General features: G+C 47.1%; 1 protein-coding gene across 11 annotated transcripts in view; it reads left to right on the forward strand.

Moving 5' to 3' along the window:
• Nucleotides 1-22,505, forward strand: part of FAM169B (Protein) — a 98,508-nt gene extending 76,003 nt beyond the window's left edge. For 6 of the 11 annotated variants that reach the window (XM_033852088.2, XM_073801355.1, XM_019945618.3 and 3 more), the window contains 3 exons: nucleotides 2,080-2,211; nucleotides 6,561-6,655; nucleotides 7,897-15,014. In XM_033852088.2, coding sequence (XP_033707979.1) covers nucleotides 2,080-2,211; nucleotides 6,561-6,655; nucleotides 7,897-8,076 — 407 coding nt within the window. In that variant the 3' untranslated portion in view covers nucleotides 8,077-15,014. Of the gene's footprint in view, nucleotides 1-2,079; nucleotides 2,212-6,048; nucleotides 6,656-7,896; nucleotides 15,015-21,015 lie in introns of those variants that run through there. The other 5 variants (XR_004525282.2, XR_012330258.1, XR_012330257.1 and 2 more) reach the window with 5 other exon arrangements.
• The last annotated feature ends 669 nt before the right edge of the window (nucleotides 22,506-23,174 follow it).

A 23,174-nucleotide genomic window follows, 5' to 3' on the forward strand; every position in this document is an offset into this window, starting at 1 on the left:
TGGCGTGAGAACAACAGATAGGAGAGAAAAGCTGCGAAAGGCAAGGAAACTTCTGTTGCTCGGAAGTCATAAGAAAACCAGGTGAAAACATATTTTCCTCAAGTGGGTTTGGTCATTTCTTTGTATTTTCAAACTCTCCATCTCTCACGAAACTCTGAAGATCCTGAATTTGTGCAAAGAATATTGGAGGCTTGCTGCACTGGTTTGCTCACTTGGAGGTCTTGGAAAGTTCTGGAACTCCGGCACTGGTTCTCTGTCCATGCCCACCTGCTGTCTATCCCTCCCCTCATTCTCATTTCAGCTCTGAGACTTTGTTTGAGTGTGTTGGCCCCCAGGGCAGCCACCTAGGTCTCCCCTGGGGAGGAGCAGGCTCCAAAGGGCGGGGGCCACCCCCAGGCCAGCACTGCAGAGACCCTCGCAGGGGCCTGTATCTCCACCTGGTAGAGAAAGAAGATCTGAAGGTACTGATTCTGAATCACACTTGGGGTCTCAGTGGCCCAGCCAAGGGTGCTGGGGCCTTGAGCTTCTACGTCACCCTGATTGTGCCTGGGCTCATGTGTGAGCAGGCAGAGTGTGGACAAAGCAGGACAAAGCAGCAGCTGGAGGCTCAAGGCCGGGCCGGATGTGGCTGCTTCAGGCTTCACTGACCGCCTTTTATCCAGTACAGTCCTGCCCTTGGAATGGCCCGGAGGGCCTCCCGCCCACGGCCCCACGCTTTAGCACCCTGTTGAAGCTGCGCCTCTCTCCACGGGATGAGGAATCTGCGGGTCCAAGAGGATGTTCTCGCCTGGGTGCAGGCCACTCCTAAAGCAGGTCAGGCTACCAGAACCCCAGGGTTCCTGTCAGGGGCTGCCAAGGGCCCAAGTGGACTCTGTCCTGGATCTGTGCCCCCAAGAGCAGAGGATGCCACCAATTTGCACATCCTTAGGCCCTGGGACAGCTGCTGGTGGGGTGTAGGTGGAGCGTGGGCGTGGTGTCCATATTTGCATGCACAGGCCCCTTGCCATGGGCTGGGAGCTGGGATGGGAGGAGGGGGTGGGCTGCCAGCTGGGGGCCAGCTCTCTTGGCATCGCCACATTCAGGTGCAAAACTCCAAGGAGTCTAAGAATTCTAAATTTGAAACTGGCTTTTCCTGCTGTTAAGAAGTTATATTTGTCAAGACAGGAGAGCAGAACATTCTCTCTAGCACTCGGCTAGCTTGGCTTACGCCTTTTGAGTACTTAGCATCATGCTCTGTGGGTCTCCATCTGTGCTCTTGCCCTGGGCCTGATGGAGCCCCCAGCACCTGCACTACCAGGAGCAGCTTCCCATTCGGCTGGATTCGGGGCCCTGCCACGTGGAAATGCTGTGAACATAAAAGTCTACAACCTTGAGGGGGTTCTGGAGTCAAGGTGTCTGTGGATGAGCTGGAAGGCTCCCTGGGAGAAGAGGGCTGTGGAAGCTTAGAAAGAGGAAGGACAGTGCCTGTGGAGAGGACCGAGTGGGGTGCCGTTATGGACTGAATTGGATCCCCCCCAAATTCTAACCCCCAAGGGGACTGTATGTGGAGATGGGGTCTATAAGGAGGTAACTGAGTGTGAGGTTAGATGAGGTCATAAGGGTGGGCCCTGATCCCATAGGACTGGTAAGAGGAGGTCCCAGTAAGAGGAGGAGACTAGGACACAGATGGGTACGGAAGGAAGACTGTGTGAAGACACAGTAAGAAGGTACCATCTCCAAGCTGAGGAGAGAGGTCTCAGGAGAAGGCAAGCCTGCCAACACCTCGATCTCAGACTTCCAGCCTCCAGAGCTGCGAGGCAATAAATGTCTATTGTTTAAGGCCCTGGGTGTGTGGTGTTTTGTTGTGGCCGCCTGAGCAGGCTTAATGGGATGGATGAAAGTGGGAGGCAGGTGAGGAGGATGGCGGGCGGGGTGGTGGGGGTTGGCGTGGGCCAGCGGCAGAGCAGAGAGCTGGGGGTGAGCCGGGCCAGGCTGCAGGAAGGACGGAAGTGGCCGTGCCTGGGGACGCAGACGAGGGACGGCGTGTGTGCACCAGGGCTGCGTGGGCCTCCCTGACTCCTGTGTACAACTTCCCCTCAGTCTGTAGGAAGTTCCTGGCGGCGCATCCAGAGGAGCGGGGGCGCCTGTGGGAGGCGGAGCCCCCAGGAGCCTGGGGCCAGCGAGTCAACATCTGGCTGAAGGTTCAGCTTCAACAGGCAAGGCGTCCAGATTGTGAGTCGGGGTGAAAGCATGCCCTTTGGTCTGGTTTTTTCCAGTGTCGGTAACGGAAGCACAGATTCACTGGTGCGGATTGAGTTAGGCTGCGCAGACGTTCTGTTTGTTGCTGGTGCAGGAATAGAGGAGGGGGTGAAACCCGGGAGGTGGCATCCTGGCCTCCCTCCACCTCCCATCCTGAACGAACCACAGCTTCCAGACCCTCTTGCTCAAATAGATCTCCCCCACTTTAGCCAAATCAGAGACTGCCTGGGACTAAGGGTTCCCTTTTTCCAGTCGGAAAGGGTCATTGAAACATGCAAGAGGATTAAATGCCTCTGTCTAGCAGAAGGTCCCTGGAAAGCATTGTTTCCTGTAGGCAATGTGTGCATCTGGTAAAAATTCTAAGACACACGAGGGTTTGCTGGAAGAGCGAGCTCTGTCCCTTCTCCTCCGGGGAGGGTTCACGTGGGTGTGAGGCAGCCCTGTTACAGACACACAGGCCATCTTCAGCGAGTTTGTGGCGAGTTTTTTTTGTTTTTTTTTTTTTCGGTAGGCGGGCCTCTCACTGTTGTGGCCTCTCCCGTTGCGGAGCACAGGCTCCAGACGCGCAGGCTCAGCGGCCATGGCTCACGGGCCTAGCTGCTCCGCGGCACGTGGGATCTTCCCAGACCGGGGCACGAACCCATGTCCCCTGCATCGGCAGGCGGACTCTCAACCACTGCGCCACCAGGGAAGCCCTGTGGCGGGTTTTTGATGGATGGTGTCTGTGCCCAGGTGGTGGGTCTGAGGGCCGGAGGGGCAAACAGGGTGGCAGACACACATTGTCTTTAGGTCTCCAGGCTGCTTTCTGTCCGCGTTCCCTCCACCTCTCCCAGGTAGGGGAGGATGGCCTCAGCTGCAGCTGGAGGTGCAGCTGGGGGCAGGGCTGCAGGGGAGATGGGGGCGAGGGAGCGTCTCTTTAGATTCACCGGCCACGATGAAAGCATGGCTGAGGTACCTTCAGGGTCGAGTGCCACTTCCGAGGCTGCAGGCAGCTCATTAGGGGATGCATGGGCAGGCTGAGGCGCCAGGCTTTCTCTTCCCATGGTGACTGATTCCCCTGAGGTGGCGACAGGGGAGAGTGCCTGGGAGTTTATTGATGATGATGGTGATAGGTTTTGCTCCTCTGGTGCCTTTCCGCTAGGAGGCTTAATGGGTCTTTACAGATATTAATGGGGTGACCGGGCACCTGGGAAGGAGGCTGTGGCAGGGCTGTGACTGTGATCCTAATGAGGCAGTTAAGTGACTTGCCCTGTGGCGTAGAAAGTTGGAAATGATGGGAAGCCAGCCAGGGTCCCAGGCCCTTGGCCGACCAGCCGTGTGAGTTTCTCACTGGGCTTCACAAAGGAGCCTGCAGCCCCCATGCCTCCTGGCCTTTGTGGCTTGGATGTTGCACTTCCTTGGCTGGAAATGGAAAACAAAATGGTTTGCCCATCAGAATGTGGAAATCATGTGGAAATTGCATGGGCTGGAGGGGGTTTGCAGGGGAGGACGTTTTTGCATAATTGGGGAGATGGCTTCCTCTGAGGAGAATTCCACTGGGGGTTATTTCAAGAGCTGAGAGAGTTGGTGTGGTCTGGTCAGAGGAAATGAGCTAGAATTCAGATGCCAGCCCTGTCACTTTAACTCACTCTGAGATGCACCAACTCTCTCCTTAAAACGGCAAATGAGGGGACTTTCACAGAGAAGGTTCCAGAAGCATGCTTGAGTCCCTTGAAGGAAGAAGGGTCATCATTATAATTAGGGATATAATTAGATTACCGAGACTATAATTTTTTGAAAAATTCTAAGTTGTGGTCTTTTCACTCCCTGTGTAAATCATGGCTAGTTCCCAGTTTCACCCACACCTCCTGTATCCCCCCAGGGCCAGCAGTCAGGATTTTAATTCACTCGTGAAGGTTTTCCGCCAACCAGCTTCATTTTGTAACAATTTTGTCAGTCGACGCTGACATTCAGGTTTTTTCCAGGCCGGCCGGCTAGTGGGGGCCACAGATGCGATCACAGATTAGCCCAGATGCTCAGCAGTTTCTCTGTTTTTGGTCTGATTCTCTCCTCACGGAAATCAGCAAATGTTAGCCCACTGGGTTTTCCCACCCATCACCAAACAATGCAGATTCTGGAATCTTCTCTTCCTTGGAAATGTCACGAGGCCACTTATTTTAATTGTAGTTTTAATCAGTTATTCTTAGAGTTGCTTTCTTGAATCGTTCTGTTTTTCAAGTTCTATCTTTTGTCCCTTTATTTCTGACTATTATTTAGGAGGTTTCCTACAATTTCATGGGCCACAGAAATAGAACTATAAGCCAGAAGCCCGGTGGGGCCCGTTGCTTTTCACATTCTAACTAAGGTGTGGACATATTACAACATTCCACAACATTTCAGCGGGAAATTAACTTCTCCTTTCAAATGTTTTAAAATCTGTTTTTGAAGCAGTGTCATTTGTGGACTGGGGATTTTAGAGTTTGCACGGTCCTGAGTGTTGATAACATCTGTGGCTTATAAAGGCCCTGAAAATATTTACAGGGTTATTCAGACCTTTTGAGAGAAGGAGTTTGTGGGAAACTTTTTTCTTCCTATACTCAGTTACATATGAAGCCTTTGAAACTTGACCAATAGGGTCAGAATTCTGTCCGATGTGACTTCCCCATTAGCTTGCACATGCCTAAGTTTCTTTACTGGGGGGAGGGGGGATGAAATTGAATACGTCAACAGTCGATTTTTTTGTTGTTGTTGTTAACGGAAAAAGTTGCTGGAGGCAGGAAGTAATTGCACACAGATTAAAAAAGAATTTTTTTTTCATTTTTAGGTTATATTTTTGCTTTCTTTCCAGGTGAAGTTTTAATAGATTCAGCTGTCATCCATGGGGAAAATACTTTTCTTCTGTTTGTATTTAATTTTTAAAGCTGGAGGGAATGTACATAAAGAGATGTGAAATATTTGAGCTGAGGAAGTGGGGTCATTTTTCTAAAAGCCTGATGCTTAGCAGACTGCAGCTCTAACTTGTTTCAGCTTGTTCTGGAGAGTCAGGCATTACACAGAGCAGTAGCAAGAGCAAGCATATGGGGGTGAGCCAGGCTGGGAAGGGCAGAGAACAGAACCACCACGCTGGATGGGCTTTTTGGTCTAATGCTGCTCTTTGAAAGGTTGTGTGGCTCCCTCTAGTGGCCACTGTTATCTGCTGCAGCATCGGATGGTAAATCATAGGCATCTGCCTTTGACCTACCTGTGTGACTGCTTCTCAGATTCTCATCCTCGTGAGTCCAAATTATCATTAATTTAAAAAAAAGTATTGCACCTTCATTGCTTAGGAATAAAGTACAAGGGAAAGTTTGATAGCTATTAACATACTTCCATCCATAACACATGACACCAAAGTTTCACACATCAGGAAAGGAAGAAAGTTGATAATGGATTATCTACTTCATTCTCTCATTCATTCATTCACTCACTCATTCAGTTGGTTACTGTTAACAGAGCATTTCTCAGCACTGGGAAGTGTCCAGGTGATCCGGATACAGTAGTCAATGAGGCTGGCTGAGAAGTATCTGAGCTCATTTATGAGCTTATGGTTTTTGTGAAGGAAAGTACATGGGCAGCTACTACTGTATTATATAAAATCTTACATATCAGAGAAGGCTAAAGAGGGCTGGCATTTTTAGATGCTTATGATTCAATTTTGCCAAACCAAATTTTCCTCATTTATAGAGTCTGGAAATAAACTTTAAACATTTACTTATATAGGTAACAAGTAATATTCTTTATTCGAAAAATGTGTTTCATTTGTATTTTCATGTGTTTCATTTGTATTTTCAGCTCAAATGGAAAACTGCATATTTTTTTCTTAAAGGATCTGAACCCCTCACCACACCTCCACATATGGATTTTGGGGTGTGGGGAGGTGCACAGTAGGATAAGAAAGTCACCCCCTTCCAAGTTGGTACTGATTTGGTAGGAGCGGGGAGAGAGGCTGAATTAACATGTGTGATTATGGTCTCTCTTGTGAGTAAGAATTCCAGTGAGCAAAGAGGGGGGGCCAAGGAATAGAATGGGAGATCTGACTGCATTTAATGCCTGAATGGTTGGGAGAATAGATCAAAATTCCAGCTCAGAAATGCTTGAATAGAACCACTCTCCCAATACCTGGAAGGTTTTCCTGTCCTTGGGGGGCATGTAGCAGGTGTCAGGGTGAAGTCAAAAGGATAGAACTGGGTCGTGGGGTTCCTTGCTTTTGGAAGTGTCCCCATTATATTATTAATCTTTTGACTGTCCAGTCCCTTGGGAGTCACCCCATTTGCTCACCCCACTCTCTTGCTTGGGGAGGGCAGCTCACCCAGGAAATTCCAAGGAGGAAGTGACTGCTCTTGGGTGCACTTCTCAAGACGGTGGACCCGGAATATCCCATAATGGAGAAGACAACAAGGTACAGTGACAAATGTGTGTCATTCTAGGACTAGTCATTGTGTCATGCTCATGAAGTTTCCTAAACACCTCTGCTCTGGGCTCCTCTGGGGCAGTAGGCCCTTGATTTACGCTCAGAATCTCCGAGCTGCAGTGGAAGGAGAGGCCATTGCAATTAGACTTTTCACGGTCCTCTTCTCTAAGCTAGACCAGCTCTGACAAAGCCAAAACTAAACAGAGAACACATGGGAATGAGCCGTAATTTTGCATTGTTAAGGAAATACTGAAAAATCTGAATTTCAGATTCTGTGATGGACCAGTATCTTTCAAGCAGAACTAATGTGTGGACAAATTTATCTTTCTTTCCTTCCCCGCCCCTCAAGCCCAGATGCTAGAAAATGGAATAGGGCATTAGGTTATGAGATGGTTCAGAGCAATGGTAGACAGAACCGCGGGTAAGGATGGTTCCTGAATATTCCTTGCTGGCCTGTTGTCGTCAGTAGTTTATAAGATTTTGGAGTGATACGATTCCATGAGTATTTTCCTGAGGCCAAGCCAGACACTTGTCCACACAAGGTGATTGTGCTGACATCCATTTGCTGGCGTGGAAGGGCCTTTGCTCTGGAATCCCTAAAGAAACGATAATGACATTAAACTCCAAAACTTACAAATGCATTTTGTGGGGAATGCTGCTTATATTGGAAAACAGATGGTTCTGGGATAGAAGACCCAACATCAAAGGCATAAAACATCTCAGAAAGTGCTGGATTATCTTAGAAAAGCTGACTAGTGTCTGACATCAGTTCTAGCCATCTGGCAGAGGAGGGCCTTCCTGTTCCTTGGGTCACAGTGGAAAGATGGGCTGTCAGGCTACTGAACCGAGCGTGTGCTTTGCCTCTGTGCTAATCTCTGACTCTCCTTTTAAACGTTGAAGGCCGTTAGAGGAAGCAGGAGGTGTCCAGTGTGACCTGACGCCTGCGGGCGTGTGTCTGGGGAAGTCTGCGCTTCCCCACTTTTATAGTAGTGCCTCCTTGCCTTGTTCTCTCTTGGATCTCCCCGGGCCGGGACTTCATGTCCCACCACTAAATATATGTTCCCATCAGTAAATCTGTGCTCAGAGCATCTTATGTACAGAACACGGTGTCCCCGCGGCCGGCCTGGTGTGTGAACCTGGCTCGCCTGCTCTGACTCTGAGCTCGCGGTGCGGGGCGCAGCCAGGCCTGTGTTAATTGGGATGCTCTGTTGATTCTTTTCTGGTTTCAGGAGAGGATCAGTGGAGAAGAAGTGGAGAAGAATGATCAAGATTGCGCAGTGACAGAAGCAGCTGGGTGGCTTGCGAGAGCATGCTGGGCTGAGCAGGAGGGGAAGGAAGCCAAGAGGACGGCGGTGGATGCTGGGCTGCCCCCAGGGTCGTGGCGGAAGCACATGCGTCCCAGCTCCTAACCCCTAACTCGCAGAGGCTGAGCTGAGTCCACCGAGAGGCTTGCCTAGGCTCCAGGGGACGTGGGTTTGAGAGCTACCTGCCACTCCATGCTCCTGTCGCTGGGAGCTGGCCTCTGTCCTTGCTGTGCTGTCATTTGAGGAGCAAATGACCACACAGACCTTCCTACCTCAGGCTTGATGTGTGGGCTCAGGTGATGGGAAGCCTGAGAAGCTCCCCATTTAATCCGAAGGTGCTGTACAGGGGCAAGTAATCATTTTCCCACGCTCAGATTTCAGAAGCCCATTCGTTAAACCTAACATGGTTTCTCTTGCTCAGGATGAATTTGTGAAGACTGCACTGGAACCACATGACTACGCCTCTTTCTTCAGCACAAGGAAGCCCAGGGCTGCCCCGTCCACACTGCAGAAATCCCTCTGGGGTTTGCCCATGACAGCTCTGCTGTAACTGCGAGACCCCAGACACCAGAGGGGTTTCCAAGGAGACATGTTTCTTTCTGGAGAAGCTTCAGCCACGTCGGAAGCTCCCTGAGGTCAGGACCAGGCTGCCTGGTGCACACCCAGGCCTCTGGCTCACGTCTGGCTGGTGCAGGAGGCGCTCAGAGTGGACTCCAGGCGGGCACCAGGATCGTAGCAGCACCTACTTTCCAAGGGAACCACCAGAGGGGACTTCAGGCTGATGGCCCTTCTATAGTATTGGTGCCTTCAGCGGACAGGCTTGTGCTAATAAAGGTGACTGTAAAGGTGACATCCTGGCCTGCATGTGACAGCAGCCCCCCTTTCTACATACCTACACAGCCCCGCTCCAGCACGTGCCCAGCCGCCGTCAGGGTTCCTGCCCCCCCAGACCTCAGTGAGGACAGGCGAGGCTGGCCATGGCAAGTGCTGAAGCCTGTTCACAGGGCAAGGCACAGTCCAGGCAGCTTCACGAGGTCTCAGAGCCTGTCTCCTGAGATCGGGATGGGCTTTCTCCGCAGTCAGCATGGGCTCTCCCAGGGTCAGCAGGATTCTTTCCAGGGAAGGCTGGTCAGGTCGTCCTGGGGCGGGCAACCCAAGTGCTGCCTTGACTTCTGGGGAGTGCAAACCTGATTGTATCACCAAGGACACCCCACCCCCTCTGTGGCTCGACACTGTCTTTGCAGCACTCAGGGCCTGTCACAGAGGGCCCCGCTGACGCTGCACCTGCCTCTGGGCTCGCCCGCCCTGTCTTCTGTTGCCTGGCTGCCTGGGCCTCTCCATCCTCAGACACACCAGGGTCTCACTTAGGGTCTGCTGGGGGTCTTTGCCTTCCCCGCCCTCACCACTCCCTCCTGCACGCATGCATGTGCGCGCGCGCGCGCGCGCACACACACACACACACACACACACACACACACACACACACGCACACACGTTAGTCAGGCTCATTCCTGCTTACACATCTGGTTTCAGCTCAGGTGTCCTCTCTTTCCCACATGGCCTCTAAGCACTCGTCACTCGCTGGGCCTCCCTGAGCCTCCACCAGGGTCAGCCTGGGGTGGCTGAGTGTCAGCTCCGACCTGGCCCTTGGTAACTGGTGGGGGGTGGATGGTAACATGTCACCTCAGGAGTGAGGGGTGACACCTTCCTTCTGTTCCTCTGCTGCTAGACCCTGGAGAGGTGGGTGGAAGGACAGTTTCAACCTTTTAGGGATTTAGTGAAGTCCATCCTGGAGGCTGGGGGTGGGAAGAAGACGACCGGTGCCGAGTGCTGGCAAGATACTTACTTGCTGCTTCCCTGAGTGGTTAAAGGGTACATGGGGTGGGACCTCTGTTACTTATTTACTCACCCATGTGTCCATCCATCCATCCATCCTCCCACCCATCCATTTCCCTGTCCCTCTCTTGCTCTCTCCCTCCATCTCTCCGCTCATCTTCCCACCCACGAATTTACCCATTTGTTCACATCCATCCATCCATCCATCCATCCATCCATCCATCCATCCATCCTGCTGTACAATAGACATTCAGTATGCTTGCTCAGGGCCAAGCCCTGTGCTGGGCACAGGGGACATACAGATAAGTGAAGCATGGTCCCTGGACTCAAGGAAACTTTTCTGGAAGGGTCCCTCCTGGAATCTTCCAATACGCTTGTCTCGCTTACATTCGTTAGAAAGAGGGATGAGTCCAACTGAACAGAAAGTTTAGAGCTCCGTACGGAGATGTAAAGTCCCCCAGTGCATGTAGGCTCTCTGGGAAGGAGGCACAGTGGTCTCAAGTCTGTAGTGGAGGGGCTGCTGTGTGTGACGTCAGACGTAACCTTTCACACGTGGTGTAGATGTGAGCTGTGAACATTTCACTGTTTGAGACAAATCACTGGTACTTTCTGTTTATGAGGAAATGAACTGATCAAAGTGGCTCAGGGGTTTGATGAAGTTACTATCAATAAGAGAATCCTCCCAAGGAAGAAAAACTGATGTGTTGATGTAATTCATTTAAAGATGTACGAACAGGGCTTCCCTGGTGGCGCAGTGGTTGAGAGTCCACCTGCCAATGCAGGGGACACGGGTTCGTGCCCCAGTCCGGGAAGATCCCACATGCCACGGAGTGGCTGGGTCCGTGAGCCATGGCCGCTGAGCCTGCGCTCCACAACGGGAGAGGCCACAACAGTGAGAGGCCCGCCTACCGGAAAAAAAAAAAAAAAAAAAAAAAGATTTACGAACAAACCACGTGGCGTTAGAGAGAAACGTGGAGCTCAGAGCAGCCTCTCCCTGGCAGCACACAGCCCTGTCGGTGTGGGGCTCTGTGCAGGGTTCCTTCCAAGTGGCAGGGGTGCATGAAGACTGTCAGATAGGCTGTGTGCGTGGTGTGTTTTATTTTTATTTTTTAATTATTTATTTATTTTTTTATTGGAGTATAATTGCTTTACAATGTTGTTTTAGTTTCTGCTATACAATGAAGTGAATCAGCTATATGTATACCTATATCCTCTCCTTCTTGGACCTTGGATCTCCCCTCCCTCCCCCATCCCACCCATCTAGATTGTCACAGAGCACCAAGCTGAGCTTCCTGTGCTTTATAGCATGTTCTCGCTAGCTATCAGTTTTACACATGGTAGTGTATATATGTCAATCCTAATCTCCCAATTTGTCCCACCCTCCCCTTCCCACCCTGTGTCCACACGTCCGTTCTCTACGTCTGTATCTCTATTTCTACCCTGCAAATAGGTTCATCTGTACCGTTTTTCTAGATTCCACATATATGCGTTAATATACAATATTTGTTTTTCTCTTTCTGGCTTACTTTGCTCTGTATGACAGACTCTAGGTCCATCACATCTCTACAAATGACCCAATTTCGTTCTTTTTTATGGCTAAGTAATATTCCATTGCATATATGTACCACATCTTCTTTATCCATTCATATGTTGATGGACACTTAGGTTGTTTCCATGTCCTGACTATTGTAAATAGTGCTACAATGAACATTGGGGTACATATGTCCTTTTGAATTTTGAATTATGGTTTTCTCAGGGTATATGCCCAGTAGTGGGTTGCTGGGTCATATGATAGTTCTATTTTTAGTTTTTTAAGGAACCTCCATACTGTTCTCCATAGTGGCTGTATCAATTTACATTTCCACCAACAATGCAAGAGGGTTCCCTTTTCTCCACACCCTCTCTAGCATTTACTGTTTGTAGAGTTGTTTTTTTTTCTGTCGGTACGCAGGCCTCTCACTGTTGTGGCCTCTCCCGTTGTGGAGCACAGGCTCCGGATGCCCAGGCTCAGCGGCGATGGCTCATGGGCCCAGCTGCTCCATGGCATGTGGGATCTTCCCGGACCAGGGCACGAACCCGTGTCCCCTGCATTGGCAGGCAGACTCTCAACCACTGCGCCACCAGGGAAGCCCTGTAGATTTTTTGATGATGGCCATTCTGACTGGTGGATGGCCTCTTGGCCATCTGTATGTCTTCTTTGGTGACATGTCTATTTAGGTCTTCTGCCCATCTTTTAATTGGGTTGTTTGATTTTTTGATATTGAGCTCCATGAACTGTTTGTATATTTTGGAGATTAATCCTTTGTCAGTTGCTTCATTTGCAAATATTTTCTCCCATTCTGAGGATTGTCTTTTTGTCTTGTTTATGGTTTCCTTTGCTGTGCAAAAGCTTTTAAGTTTAATTAAGTCCCATTTGTTTATTTTTGTCTTTATTTCCATTACTCTAGGATGTGGGTCAAAAAGATCTTGCTGTGGTTTATGTCAAAGAGTGTTTTTCCTATGTTTTCCTCTAAGAGTTTTATAGTGTCCAGTCTTACATTTAGGTCTTTAATCCATTTTGAGTTTATTTTTGTGTACAGTGTTAGGTAGTGCTCTAATTTTATTCTTTTATATGTAGCTGTCCAGTTTTCCCAGCACCACTTATTGAAGAGGCTGTCTTTTCTCCATTGTATGTTCTTGCCTCCTTTGTCATAAATTAGATGACCATATGTGCGTGGGTTTATCTCTGGGCTTTCTATCCTGTACCATTGATCTATATTTCTGTTTTTATGCCAGTACCATACAGTCTTGATTACTGTAGGTTTGTAGTATAGTTTGAAGTCAGGGAGTCTGATTCCTCCAGCTCCGTGTTTCTTTCTCAAGATTGCTTTGGCTTTGGGGTCTTTTGTGTTTTCATACAAATTGTAAAATTTTTTTTGTTCTAATTCTATGAAGAATTCCATTGGTAATTTGATAGGGATTGCATTGAATCTGTAGATTGCTTTGGGTAGTATTTTCATTTTCACAATATTGATACTTTCAATCCAAGAACATGGTATATTTCTCCATCTGTTTATGTCATCTTTGATTTCTTTCATCAGTGTTTTATAGTTTTCTGAGTATAGATTTTTGCCTCCTTAGGTAGGTTTATTCCTAAGTATTTTATTCTTTTTGTTGTGATGGTAAATGGGATTATTTCCTTAATTTCTCTTTCTGATTTTTCGTTGTTAATGTATAGGAATGCAAGAGATTTCTGTGCATTAATTTTGTATCCTGCAACCTTACCAAATTCATTGATTAGTTCTAGTAGTTTTCTGGTGGCATCCTTAGGATTTTCTATGTATAGTATCATGTCATCTGCAAACAGTGACAGTTTTACTATTTCTTTTCCAATTTGGATTCCTTTTATTTCTTTTTCTTCTCTGATTGCTGTGGCTAAAACTTCCAAAACTATGTTGAATAATAGTGGTGAGAGTGGACATCCTTGTCTTCTTCCTGATCTTAGTGGAAATGCTTTCAGTTTTTCAGCATTGAGAATGATGTTTGCTGTGGGTTTGTCGTATAAGACCTTTATTATGTTGAGGTAGGTTCCCTCTATGCCCATTTTCTGGAGAGTTTTTATCATGAATTGGTGTTGAATTTTGTCAAAAGCTTTTTCTGCATCTATTGAGATGATCATATGTTTTTTATTCCTTAATTTGTTTATATGGTGTGTCACATTGGTTGATTTGCATATATGGAAGAATCCTTGCATTCCTGGGATAAATCCCACCTGATCATGTTGTATGATCCTTTTAATGTGTTGTTGGATTCTGTTTGCTAGTATTTTATTGAGGATTTTTGTGTCTATGTTCATCAGTGATATTTGTCTGGAATATTCTTTTTTTGTGATATCATTATCTGGTTTTGGTATCAGGGTGATGGTGGCCTTGTAGAACGAATTTGGGAGTGTTCCTCCCTCTGCAATTTTTTGGAGAAGTTTCAGAAGGACAGGTGTTAGCTCTCCTCTAAATGTTGGATAGAATTCGCCTGTGAAGCCATCTGGTCCTGGACTTTTGTTTGTTGGAAGATTTTTTAATTACAGTTTCAATTTCATTACTTGTGATAGGTCTGTTTATATTTTCTAATTCTTCCTGGTTCAGTCTTGAGAGATTGTACCTTTTCAAGAATTTGTCCATTTCTTCCAGGTTGTCCATTTTATTGGCATACAGTTTCCTGTAATAATCACTTATAATCCTTTGTATTTCTGCGGTGTCAGTTGTGATTTCTCCTTTTTCATTTCTAATTTTATTGATTTGTGTCCTCTCCCTTTTGTTCTTGATGAGTCTGGCTAAATGTTTATCAATTTTGTTCATCTTCTCAAGGAACCAACTTTTAGTTTTGTTGATCTTTGCTATTGTTTTCTTGTTTTCTATTTCATTTATTTCTGATATGATCTTTATGATTTCTTTCCTTCTACTGATTTCTGTGCATTAATTTTGTATTTTCCTTGTTCTTCTTTCTCTAGTTGCTTTAGGTGTAAGATTTGATTGTTTATTTGAGATTTTTCTTGTTCTTGAGGTGAGATTGAATTGCTATAAAATTCCCTCTTAGAACTGCTTTTGTTGCATCCTATAGGTTTTGGGTTGTCATTTGTTTCTATGTGTTTTTTAATTTCCTCTTTGATTTCTTCAGTGATCTCTTGATTATTTAGTAGCGCACTGTTCAGTTTCCATGTATTTGTGTTTTTTACAGTTTTTTTTCCTGTAATTGATTTCTAATCTTATAGTGTTGTGGTCAGAAAAGATGCTTGATACAATTTCAGTTTTCTTAAATTTTCTGAGGCTTGATTTGTGACCCAAGATGTGATCTATCCTGGAGAATGTTCTGTGTGCACTTGAGAAGAAAGTGTATTCTGCTACTTTTGGGTGGAATGGCCTATAAATATCAATTAAATCTATCTGATCTGTTGTGTCATTTAAAGCTTGTGTTTATTTATTTATTTTCTGTTTGGATGATCTGTCCATTGGTGTAATCGGGGTGTTAAAGTCCCTTACTATTGTGTTACTGTTGATTTCCCCTTTTATGGTTGTTAGCATTTGCCTTATGTATTAAGCTGCTCCTATGCTGGGGACATAAATATTTATAATTGTTATATCTTCTTCTTGGATTGATCCCTGATTATTATGTAGTGTCCTTCCTTATCTCTTGTAACAGTCTTTATTTTAAATAAAGTCTGTTTTATCTGATACGAGTATTGCTACTCCAGCTTTCTTTTCATTTCCATTTGCATGGAATATCTTTTTCCATCCCCTCACTTTCAGTCTGTATGTGTCCCTAGGTCTGAAGTGGGTCTCTTGTAGACAGCATATGTATGGGTCTTGTTTTTGTATCCATTCAGCCTGTCCGTGTCTTTTTGTTGGAGCATTTAATCCATTTACATTCAAGGTGATTATCGTTATGTTCCTATTACCATTTTCTCAATTGTTTTGGGTTTGTTTTTATGGGTCTTTTCCTTCTCTTGTGTTTCCCGCTTAGAGAAGTTCCTTTAGCATTTGTTGTAAAGCTGGTTTGGTGGTGCTGAATTCTCTTAGCTTTTGCTTGTCTGTAAAACTTTTGATTTTTTATGTCAAATATGAATGAAATCCTTGCTGGGTAGAGTAATCTTGGTTGTAGGTTTTTCTTCTTCATCACTTTAAGTATATCCTGCCGCTCCCTTCTGGCCTGCAGAGTTTCTGCTGAAAAATCAGCTGATAACCTTATGGGGATTCCCTTGTATGTTATTTTTTTGCTTTTCCTTTGCTGCTTTTAATGTTTTTTCTTTGAATATAATGTTAGTTTGATTAATATGTGTCTTGGTGTGTTTATCCTAGGGATTATCCTGCCTGGGACTCTCTGCGCTTCCTGGGCTTTGGTGGCTGTTTCCTTTCCCACATTAGGGAAGTTTTCTACTATAATCTCTTCGAATATTTTCTCAGACACTTTTTTTTTTTCTATTTTTCTTCTGGAACCCTATAATTTGAATGTTGGTGCGTTTAGTGTTGTCCCAGTGGTTTCTGCGATTGTCTTCAATTCTTTTCACTCTTTTTTCTTTATTCTGCTCCTTGGCAGTTATTTCCACCATTTTGTCTTCCAGCTCACTTATTCGTTCTTTTGACTCAGTTATTCTGTTATTGATTCCTTCTAGTGTATTTTTCATTTCAGTTATTGTGTTGTTCATCTCTGTTTGTTCTTTAGTTCTTCTAGATCTTTGTTAAACATTTCTTGTATTTGCTCAATCTGTGCCTCCATTCTATTTCTGAGATTCTGGATCATCTTTACTATCATTACTCTGAATTCTTTTTCAGGTAGGTTGCCTATTTCCTCTTCTTTTATTTGGTTGTAGGTTTTTACCTTGCTTCTTCATCTGTAACATATTTTTTTGTCATCTAATTTTTTTGTTGTTGTTGGGTGGGATTGTGTTTCTATCTTACTGGTTGTTTGGCCTGAGGCTTCCAGCACTGGAGTTTGTAGGCTGTTGGGTAGAGCTGGGTCTTGGTGCCGAGATGAGGACCTCCAGGAGACCTCACTGTGATGAATATTCCATGGGGTCTGTGGTTCTCTTTTAGTCCAGTGGTTTGGTTCAGACTCAGAGGTCCCACTGCCAGAGCTCAGGCCTGACCCCCGTCTTGTGAACCAAGATCCTGCAAGCCGCATAGGGCGGCCAAAAAAAAAGCAGAACAATAACAGAGTAAAAAATAAAATAAGATTAGAAGACTAACAGTTATGTTAGAAAAAATAAATATAGATGAAACAACAACCAGAAGGTAAAACAGAACCACAATAGCAAAAAAGAGGAAAGCAAAAAAAAGCTGGAAAAGGCCTTGGCTGTGGGGGGCAGGGCTTTGGTGGTGGGCGAGGTCTAAGCTTAGGACCCACATGCAGGAAAAGGCCCTGGGGGTGGGGGTGAGGGGCGGGGCTTAGGCTCAGCACAGCCAGTGGGGCCCACAAGTGCCTCTGGCCTCAGAGGGCTGAGGATCAGGTCCTGGACCCCAGCTGGCTCCCTAGGCCTGAGTGGCCAGGGGAAATGCTAGGCGCATTCCCCCCTGATCCTCCAATCCCAGAGGGCTCCTCTCCATCTGCCTCTCCTCTTCTTCCTCCCCACCCCCCATGCCCCTAGGACCAATGGGGCTGGAGGGGGCCCTGGAAGGCGGAGGACCCGGCCTGGGACCCCAGCAAGCTTCCCGGGGCCTGAGTGGGCAGGGGAAACTAGTTGCATCTCCCTTGATCCTCCGACCCTGGAGGGTCCCTCCCCGGTCGCCGCTTCTCTTCTCCCTGCACACCTCCACAACCCTAGGACCCACATGGCTGTAGGGTACCTTGGAGGGCGGAGGACCTGACCTGGGAGCCCAGCAGGCTTCCCACGGCCTGAGTGGGCGGGGGAAACACCAGCTGCACTTTCCCTGATCCTCTGGTCCTGGTGGGTACCCCCACCTCATCTGCCTCTCCTCCTCTTCCCCCTCCTCTGTCCCTCCTATGCCCCTAGGACCCATGCTGCCAGAGGGGGTCTCGGAGGGTGGAGGACCAGGCCCGGGGCCCCTGCAGGCTTCTCAGGGCCCGAGTGGGCAGGAGAAACGCTAGCCACACACCCCCTGATCCTCTGAGCCTCTGAGGGTCCCCCCAGGTGTGGTAACCCCTCCCTTCTCCCAGCCACCCCTCAGGGGTGCCGGTCCTGTCTGATCTCCACTTCTCCTCCCCCCTCACTCCCCCCCACATCCTACCTGGTCACTCGGGGGTTCCTCCTTTTTCCTTGGGCATCAGAGTCCCCACCTGGTAGATGCCCTAGTTGTGGGGAGACGTGAACTCTGCGTCCTCCCACTCCGCCGTCTTGACTCTGCTTCTCTGGTGTGTTGTTTTATTAAATCACCGTTTTAAAATTTATTATTCCATTCCTCCATGTTCTTGCCTGTTATTATATAACAGCTCTGTTGAGATATAATTTACAATCCATCAAGTTTATTTTAAAGTATATACTGTTGTGGTTTCTAGTATGTTTACAGAGTTGTGCAACCACTACCACAGTCAGTACCTCAAAAAGAAACCCTGTACCCGTTAGCAGCCTCTCCCTTTCCACCTACCACCCAGCCCTAGGCAACCACAAATTCTAGTTTCTCTCTCCAGAATTGCCTGTTGTGGACATATCATAGAAGTGGGATCATACAACGTGTGGTCATTTGCATCTTTTTCTTTTTTTCATTTAGTATAATGTTTTTAAGGTTCATCCATGTCGTAGCATGTATCAGAATAACTGAAGAATATTCCACTGTATGGATATACCACTTTTTAAAAATCCATTTCTTGATTGATGGACTTTTGGGTTGATGTCAGTTTTTCGCAACCATCAATAATGCTGCTATGAACATTGTGTTTTTATGTGGACATATGCCTTCAATTCTCTTGGGTCTATACCCAAGTGTGGAATTTCAGGTCATATGGTAACTCTATTTTTAACATTTTGAGGAACTGCCAAATTATTTTTCAAAGTGATACACCATTTTACATTTCCTCCAGCAATAGGGGAGTGTTCCAGTTTCTCCCCATCCCAGCCAGCACTCTTTGCTTTTGATCTTTGTGATTATGGCCCCACCCTAATGCTTGAGACCTAGTATCTTGTAATGGTTTTCACGTGCATTTCCTTGATGACTAGTGACGTGGAGCAACTTTCCATGTGCTTGTCAGCCCTTTTTATGTCTTCTTTGGAGGAACGTTTATTCAGTTCCTTTGCCCATTTCTTAAGTGGATTGTCTTTTTATTTTTGAGTTGTAATAGTTCTTTATATATTCTGGATACAAGTCTCTTATCACATACATCATTTGCAAATATTGATATTTTCTCCCATTCCATGGGTTGTCTTTTCACTTTCTTGGTGATGTAATTTGAAGTGCAACATTTTGATGAAGTCCAGTTTATCTGCTTTTCCTTTGGGGGCTTTCTGTGTTGCAGTAGTAATAGTTGTGTTTTATAAATGCATGTCCTTTTATTCCCATCTAAAGGGAGTTAACGGGGAGGAAGTTATTTGACTCTACAATGAATATATATAGAAAAATTCACAGGGAAGTCATTACTTGGAAGAAAGCTATGCCCAGATCCTGGGCCCGTGCCCTGTGGGCTGCTCTACCCCAAACTTAGCATAAGATCCAGAAATCCCACTCTTGGGTATATATGCAAGAGAACTGAAGGCATATGTCCACATAAAAACTTGTACACGTATGTTCATAGCAGCATTGTTGATAATAACCAAAAACTGAAATCAACTAAAAAATCCATCAACTGGCAGTGGGGATAGACAAAATGTCGTATAGCCATACAATGGAATATTCTTCAGCTATAAAAAGGAATGAAGTGCTAATACATGCTACAACATGGATGAACCTTAAAATCCTGCTCAGTAAAGAAAACCAGATGCAAGGTGGGCAGAGGACGTTGGGGACCCAGGGTCATGCAGAAGCTTGCCTTAGGGGTTCAGTGTCTGGCAGCGGTGGTGACACTTATTGCTATGCACTGGACCTCAGACAGATTTTCCCTCAGAGTTTTAGGCTGCCTCAGCATCGGGTATTTTTGAGAAGATTCAGACCTGGATGGGAACCTTAGAACTTGATTTTCCTCGTAATCGATGTCCTGAGCCCTCCTTCTGGCTGGTGGCAGAAAACGGTGATCTTAGATTTGCAGAGAGCGTGGGCAGTTTTCCCAGGGAGATACCCACGGCGGCCACACGATGGCAGCCTTGCACAAACCAAAGCCCGCTCAGCCCAGGCGGCAGGCAGCCCTTGGTGTGTGTCCCCAGGCAGCGGACCCAGCCTGCCTCCTGTAGAATCCGCGGACGCCCAGCCTGGGTGGGCATCTTTAATCGCAGCTGGAAACTCGGTACTTTACAAGGGAAAGAAACAGCCGTGCAAACTGCTCATGCCTGCCTCTGTTGATCGGTTTCAGTATGGAACTAGTTCCCCCCTCCCCCTGCCCCGCTCCGCCTCTCTGGCATTTCAGTGTGCAACAAGACGGATAATAAGTTAGACTTATTCTTGAGAGAGCTCAAATCTCTATTCCTTTCTTTCTTTTAAGGAAAAAATGTTTATCTTTCATTGTGAGTCCAGGAGTGCAGACAGATTTCAAAGTTTCCTAATTTCTTCACTCACCCGGTAGGCCTGCCAGCAAAAAAATAGGACCTGGAGCTGCCAACCCACTAAAATTCACCCTACCTCCCTCCGCCACAGGTTGAAAGAGGAGGCTGTGAGGCTCACCTGCTCCCCGGGTAGCTCACAGGGTGAGCGTTTGGGCGATGCTGCGGTTAAAGGGAGAGAATGAAAAATGTTGGGTGGGGCTTCCCTGGTAGTGCAATGGTTGAGAGTCCGCCTGCCTATGCAGGGAACGTGGGTTCGTGCCCCGGTCCAGGAAGATCCCACATGCCACAGAGCGGCTGGGCCCGTGAGCCATGGCCGTTGAGCGTGCACGTCCGGAGCCTGTGCTGCACAACGGAAGAGGCCACAACAGTGAGAGGCCCACATACCGCAAAAAAAAGAAGAAAAAAATGTTGGGTGAACACTGAACCATCTGTGGAGGTCTGGTGTGCTCCCAGCAAAGGGAATTGTTCCTTCTCGGTTTTCATGCACCCGCATGTGGGATTCACACTGTTCCCATCAGCACTGGGTGCAGAGAAACAGGGAGATCATTCCATTAAGCTCTCTTTTAAAAAAAAAAAACAGCTTACTGAGATATAATTGATATACAGTAAACTGCACATACTTATTGTATATAATTCGGTTAGTTTGGACATATGCACACACCCGTGAAGCCGTCACCACCATATCAAGGTAATGGACATGTCCATCACCTCCAAACATTTCCTGTGTCCCTTTTTTTGGGGGAGGGGTAAGAAGATTTAACAGGAGATACGCCCTCTTCATCAATTTTTAAGTGCATAATACGCTAGTCATGACTGCAGGCGCTGCTGCACGTTAGCTCTCTGGAATGTGTTCATCTTATGTAACTGAAACTTTATATCAATTGAACAACAGCTCCTGCATCCCCCACTCCCCTGGCCCCTGGTAACCACCATTCAATTTTCTACTTCTATGAGTTTGACTATTTTAGGTACCTCATGTAAGTGGAATCATGCAATATTTTTCATTCTGTGTCCAGCTTATTTCACTCAGCGTAATGTTCTCCAGTTTCATCCGTGTTGTCACCAATGGCAGGATTTCCTTCTTTTTCAAGGCTGAAGAATATTCCATTGCATGGAGAGACCTGCAAGATGGCGGAAGAGTAAGACGTGGAGATCCCCTTCCTCCCCACAAATACCTCAGAAATACATCGATATGTGGAACACCTCCTATAGAACACCTACTGAACGCTGGCAGAAGACCCCAGACTTCCCAAAAGGCAAGAAACTCCCCACGTACCTGGGTAGGGCAAAAGAAAAAAGAAAAGACAGAGATAAAAGGATAAGAACGGGACCTGCACCAGTGGGAGGGAGTTGTGAAGGAGGAAAGGTTTCCACACACTAGGAAGCCGCTTCGCCATCGGAGATGGTCGGGGGGATGGTGGGGTGGAGGGAAGCTTCGGAGCCATGGAGGAGAGCACAGCAACAGGGGTGCGGAGGGCAAAGCAGAGATTCCTGCACAGAGGATCGGTGCTGACCGGCACTCACCAGCCTGAGAGGCTTGTCGGCTCACCTGCGGGGACGGTTGGGGGCTGGAGCTGAGGCTCGGGCTTCGGAAGTCAGATCCCAGGGAGAGGACTGGGGATGGCTGCGTGAACACAGCGTGAAGCGGGCTAGTGTGCCACAGCTAGCTGGGAGGGAGTCCAGGAAAAAGTCTGGACCTGCCTAAGAGGCAAGAGACCAATGTTTCGGGGTGAGCCAGGAGAGGGGATTCAGAGCATGGCCTAAATGAGCTCCAGAGATGGGCATGAACTGCGGCTATCAGTGTGGACAACAGACATGGGAATGAAATGCTAAGGCTGCTGCTGCAGCCACCAAGAAGCCTGTGTGCAAGCACAGGTCACTGTCCACACCTCCCCTCCCAGGAGCCTGTTCAGCCCACCACTGCAAGGGTCCCGTGATCCAGGGACAACTTCCCCAGGAGAACACATGTCACACCTCAGGCTGTTGCAATGTCACGCCAACCTCTGCCACCGCAGGCTCGTCCTGCACACTGTACCCCTCCCTACCCCCAGCATGAGTGACCCAGAGCCCCCGAATCAGCTTCTCCTTTAACCCCCGTCCTGTCTGGGTGGGAACAGATGCCCTCAGGCAACCTACACACAGAGGTGGGGCCAATCCAAAGCTGAACACTGGGAGCTGTGCAAACAAAGAAGAGACAGGGAAATTTCTCCCAGCAGCCTCAGGAGCAGCGGATTAAATCTCCACAATCAACTTGACGTACCCTGCGTCTGTGGAATACCTGAATAGACAATGAATCATCCCAAAATTGAGGCGGTGGACTTTGGGAGCAATGATATATATATATTTTTTCCTTTTTCTCTTTTTGTGAGTGTGTATATGTATGTTTCTTTGTGTGATTTTGTCTGTATAGCTTTGCTTTTACCATTTGTCCTAGGGTTCTGTCTGTCTTTTTTTTTTTAGTATAGTTTTTAGCGCTTGTTATCATTGGTGGATTTGTTTTTGGTTTGGCTGCTCTCTTCTTCCTGTCTTTTTCTTTTTTTATTTTTAATAATTTTTTATTTTAATAAATTTATTTCCTTTTTTTTTTCTTTCTTTTTTTCTCCCTTTTCTTCTGAGCCATGTGGCTGACAGGGTCTTGGTCCTCCGACCGGATGTCAGGCCTGTGTTTCTGAGGTGGGAGAGCTAAGTTCAGGACATTGGTCCACCAGAGACCTCCTGGCTCCACATAATATCAAACGGTAAAAGCTCTCCCATAGATCTCCATCTCAACGCTAAGACCCAGCTCCACTCAACAACCAGCAAGCTATAGCTCTGGACACCCTATGCCAAACAATTAGCAAGACAGGAACACAACCCCACCCATTAGCAGAGAGGCTACCTAAAATCATAATAAGTTCACAGACACCCCAAAACATACCACCGGCCACGGTCCTGCCCACCAGAAAGACAATATCCAGCCTCATCCACCAGAACACAGGCACCAGTCCCCTCCACCAGGAAGCCTAAACAACCCACTGAACCAAACTTAGCCACTGGGGGCAGACACTGAAAACAACAGGAACTGTGAACCTGCAGCCTGTGAAAAGGAGACCCCAAACACAGCAAGTTAAGTAAAATGAGAAGACAGAGAAACACACAGCAGATGAAGGAGCAAGGTAAAAACCCACCAGACCAAACAAATGAAGAGGAATTAGGAAGTCTACCTGAAAAAGAATTCAGAGTAATGATATAAAGATGATGCCAAATTTTG

This window comes from Tursiops truncatus, chromosome 2, assembly GCF_011762595.2.
Source record: "Tursiops truncatus isolate mTurTru1 chromosome 2, mTurTru1.mat.Y, whole genome shotgun sequence".
Lineage (NCBI taxonomy): Eukaryota > Metazoa > Chordata > Mammalia > Artiodactyla > Delphinidae > Tursiops > Tursiops truncatus.